General features: G+C 35.9%; 1 protein-coding gene across 1 annotated transcript; it reads left to right on the top strand.

The window, feature by feature from the left end:
• Positions 1-285: 285 nt before the first annotated feature.
• Positions 286-777, top strand: LOC103961537 (glycine-rich protein 23-like). The gene has a single exon (XM_009374107.2). The coding sequence runs from the start codon at positions 286-288 to the stop codon at positions 775-777; it is 492 nt and encodes a 163-aa protein (XP_009372382.2).
• Positions 778-4977: the final 4200 nt, after the last annotated feature.

Here is a 4977-nt window from a genome sequence, read left to right on the forward strand (position 1 = left end):
TCAAACATATATTGAATTATGAATCTTGTATAGTAAAATGGTTAAGCAGTTTTAAGCTTTATCATCAAGATTATCGACCAGCCTCAGATATATATGACAGCTTAGCTAACTAGTTATTAGCTACCAAAAGTAAAACCCCTGCCTTGTGCATTAAACTTTCTTTACTACGCACAACTGCCCCCCACCGCTCATCTTGCCTTTAAAAGCAACCCTGAACCCACTTCTCTTCTAAACCAAGTGAGCTAGAGACACCAAAAGCAGTGAAAAATCTAGAGAGAGAGAGAGATGTCAAGGTGGTGCATTGTGGTGGTTCTTGCTCTAGTTGTAGCTCACACAACAGCTAGAAATGTGCCTATGCCAAATGACGCTGGTTTCAAAGACCAAAAGAACTTTATTGGTGGAGCTGGCGGCTTCTCAGGCATTGGCGACAGTGGGCTCCCATTTGCTGGAGCAGGGGCAGGAGTTGGTGGCAGTCTTCCTGGCGGACTTGGTGGCGTCGCTGGAGGGATAGGTGGAGTTGCTGGCCTTGGAGGACTTGGTGGTGGTGGTGGTGGAATCGGTGGCTTAGGTGGTAGTGGTGGCTTACCCGGTTTTGGTGGCTTAGGCGGAGCTGGCGGTTTGGGTGGTGTCGGTGGACTGGGAGGGACAAGTGGCTTGGGTGGACTTGGTGGATTAGGTGGCGCAGCTGGTGGTGTTTTGGGTGGTGCTGGTGCAGGTGTTGGTGGGGGAGTCGGTGGTGGTGTTGGTGGTGGAAGTGGTGTTCTTCCTTACCCTTGAAGACTTGAGTTAAAATGTTTGGATTATTAATGTCTACTTCTTTGTTTATTTGTTAAGTTAGTTGTTGAAGTGTATTTGGCAGTTAATTATATGTGACTGAGATTATGAGCTAGGGTTATTTCACTTATGTCTTCCTAGCTAGTTAATGTTTCTGTCATCTTTATTAATCTCAGCAACTCATATTGTTCTGTACCACTGTTCCCTCTTTAGTGCATATTAATGAAAAAAATCCGTTCGTCTCTTAATCCATGTTTCTGTTCTAAATAACATAGTATAAAATTTCTTTCAGAATTTGCTAAAAAGTACATCAAATGTTTCCCAGAATCCATCCAGCAGCTAGTTAATTTGCTTGGTGACAATGTTAATTCACAGGGCTATATGCATTCTATAACATTTGCATTTCCCTCAAGAATCCTCGTTTTATTTTCTTTTCAGTGTTTAAAAAAAGTGAAACGGAAATCTTCGTCTTAGGATTGATGTTTTTACTCAGTATCCCCTTTTAATATAGAAAATGTTTACTATCCATATGAGTCTATATGAGTCAAACATGAAATATATATGAGTCGAACATGAAATATTTAATTTACAAGTACAGAGAATATGAGTCGAACATGAAATATTTAATTTACAAGTACAAAAAATATCAGTAGAACGTAATCTTGGTGACTTTTGTTTTTACTTATCTGAAATCACAAATATATAGTGCATGTGAAATTTGACCAAGAGTAATTATTCCAAATTATGCAGCATTGTGCGTTCTACTTTTGAGTCTTGACCGACATAACTAGCATCTTTTGCATTAATTTGGTTCTCTAATTAGTTATATCATATCAGGCCAAAAAGGATTAACATTCCACATGAATTTGAATTTTGAATCACAATAAGGATGCCAACTTACATATTTTGTTCAAGTGAAGGTAGAAAAATTCATGAAGGAAACTTATCCCCTCCTCATCCCACAAAAATAATAGGATTGAGAGAGACAAGTTTTTTAAGATTGAGAGAGACAAATTTTCTTCATGACTTATCCGTCTTTTATCTTCACATGAATAACTACGCAAATTGACATCCATACTTCTATTTAACATTCACTAAATCTAGTGGATTATCCAAGCCAAGCCAATCCTAAACATGGAGCCCTATAGTTATTATTTCATATTGATATGTTGCAATACTAAGGTTTGGGTTTGGACCATATGTATTTCTTCCCTAAGGCTATTACTTCCTCTTAGCCTTGCAAACTAAAGCCAATAAGTCTTCATTTCTGTCACCTGACAAAAATGTGTGGAGCCCAGTATAGACGGTGGCTGTAGACATAATCATAAAGTGTGATAAATTAAATGTGTCTGGTAAAATGATACAATTATGAGGAGGCCCAATGTTAGCTTTGGATGGCAGACTGAATTGAATATAGTAGCCAGAAAGCATCAACGTCCCTCAGCAGTAAAAAACAACCACATGCTGCTTCAAGTGTTCTGGTTGAGGGACCATATCATATACCCAGTAAAATGGAGCATGCATAAATGCAGCTAGTTATTAGATCTTACCAAACCATTTGAAGCGTGTCACATGCATGGTGAGCGCAAATTTTTCCTTCATCACAGGATATACGGGTGCTACATTTAGCATTCCATGGTCCACAAATTAAAAGGGTTTTGATTTACTTGGTGTTTACTCAGTTTGTCTTCGTTGATTTAAGCTAGGTATGGGTTTCATAGCTGAATGGCACAATTAAGCACCAGAAGTTATTACGTCACCAAGAATATGATTAAATCGCTATGAAGTTGAAGCTGGTTAATTTACAATTTTAATGGTAGAATGCTTATAATATTCACACTGACACCGTTAGATCATCTCCAACCTTTGGATTAAAATCTAAAATTTTTAACCCAAAAAATTTAAGTTTTAACCCAGAAACAGTTTTTCTTCTCCAACTCTTCTGAGTTAAATTTTTAGCCCGAAATTATTAAAAAATGAATTTAGGATAATTTTTTTCTTAAAGTAACTTTAAAAAAAATATATGTAAACTATCATAATTTAATTTTATGAATATTTTATCCTAAAAATATTTAGATTTCAATAAATATCGAAAATCACTAAACCGACACCATGAAACAAAACACTACGAAAGAATATAAAACATATAAAATAATTTCTTTTAATTACTTTAGCCATTGAATTTAAATTTGGACCGTTAGATTTTTTTTTTACCGTTGGATTTGATCAAATTAGACCTTAGTCGTTGGAGTGAATTTATAAATATAAAACTAAAAATATATACATATATGATGGGCCAATCCCACGAACCCAGGGAGATCTTGGGCTAAATTTGTCCCATAAATAAGTTTTCTCATTCTTTCCTTTCTCTTGATCGTATTTTGAAACTTTTAATTTAAGAGATGTGTGCCCATATGATTATGAAGTCATGATTTTTGTCATAAAGTCATAGGCTCATGCCCTTGTTTTTGGGCAATCAATCTGGGACATGCATTGTCACATCCCAACCCTCAACTCCAACTATATTGTCCGCTTTGGCATTCCCTGCCCGAAGACAGAGCTACCGCACGATTTTGTTTCTGTGGACCGGTACTCAGCCGTAGCCAGCGCCTGCTCTCCCCTCAGGGAGTCCACAAAAGGCCTAGTTGAAACTTAAGGTTGGCAATGGATATATAAGGCCCAAAGACCACGCCCTCACAGACGATGTGGGATACTACAATCCACCCCCCTTAGGGAGCCCGGCGTCCTCGTCGGCACACCACGACCGTGCGTCTGGCTCTGATACCAAATTGTCACATCCCAACCCTCAGCTCCAACTATATTGTCCACTTTGGCATTCCCTGCCCGAAGACAGAGCTACCGCACGGTTTTGTTTCTGTGGACCGGTACTCAGCCGTAGCCAACGCCTGCTCTCCCCTCAGGGAGTCCACAAAAGGCCTAGTTGAAACTTAAGGTTGGCAATGGATATATAAGGCCCAAAGATCACGCCCTCACGGGCGATGTGGGATACTACATGCATGCCCTTGAAGATAGGTTGCCACAAGGAAAAACGATTAAAACGAAGGGGCAGGTTGGGTCATCAATATCATGGCCAGGCATCAATTAGCAAAGATCTCATGTCAAAGTTGAATAAGGTGGATATAAACTCAACACATATACACCTTATTCAACCAATCCCAGGTTGTCGGCCTTATTCTTCTATCCTATCCTTTTGCCCATTCGGCTTTCCAAATGAAACATCTGTTAACCGAAAATAAATAATTAAAACTGTTACTTTGTAAGCTACAATGACTAGGACTTATAATTTTGGGTAATTGCATTAGCCAAAAATACCTGTTGGATTATCTTGCTTAATAAATGCATCTTTAATTGTAGATGCAAATGCCTTGAAATAGTGTAGATATTGTCATTTGTTAAAAAAAAACCTATAACTTGTGGTATTGTATGGGATTGAAAATATTAAAGGATAAATTATAAGCTACACTATATTGTATTAACCAAAAAATATTGTAACAAAACATGGGTACATTTTTCAAAACCATTGAAAAATAATAGATACTAGGCTTAATAACATTAGTAAATTTATTTGATTAAACTTGACATGAATACATTATCAATCAACGAAATAGAATGTAACCATAAAAGTTTGAAAAAATGGATTAGAAAAAAATTGAATGGATTTAATATAACAAACTGGTACATCGTATTAAAAATGATACATTTTACATATAATTAATTGATGTATTTAAAAATAGGTACATTTAAGATTAAAAGAAAAAAGAAAAAAAAAAAAATATATATATATATATATATATATATATATATGAATGGGTACACTTAAGATTAAAAAATTAAAATTATTTTTATAAAACAAAATTACGGGTACAAACTTATTCTAATTTATTTTGGAAATGTTTTGAATTGAAAATTAATTAAGAGTGTAATAAGGGTGTGATTATTAAACTCTTAAATCAATTACTAATTTTTATTTTAAAAAATTATTAGTAAATTTATTAATACATGTACGTGTAAGTAAGAGGTCTTAGGTTCGATTCTCACCAGAGGCGAATTTGAACCATGTGACAACTCGTCCCTGCCTTTACAATTTTATAAATTTTAAAATAGTGATTTTACAAAAAATTCCTTAAAGGCGAGGTTATTGACTTTCGTTGACCAACGTATAGAGAGATGTCCGACTTATTC

This window comes from the organism of the source record quoted next, unplaced genomic scaffold (assembly GCF_019419815.1).
Source record: "Pyrus x bretschneideri cultivar Hongxiangsu unplaced genomic scaffold, Pyrus_bretschneideri_v1 Contig10, whole genome shotgun sequence".
Classification (NCBI taxonomy): Eukaryota; Viridiplantae; Streptophyta; class Magnoliopsida; order Rosales; family Rosaceae; genus Pyrus; species Pyrus x bretschneideri.

Excerpts from the sequence above, each read along its gene's own strand:
- LOC103961537 (XM_009374107.2), top strand. The coding sequence starts at position 286 with ATGTCAAGGTGGTGCATTGTGGTGGTTCTTGCTCTAGTTGTAGCTCAC.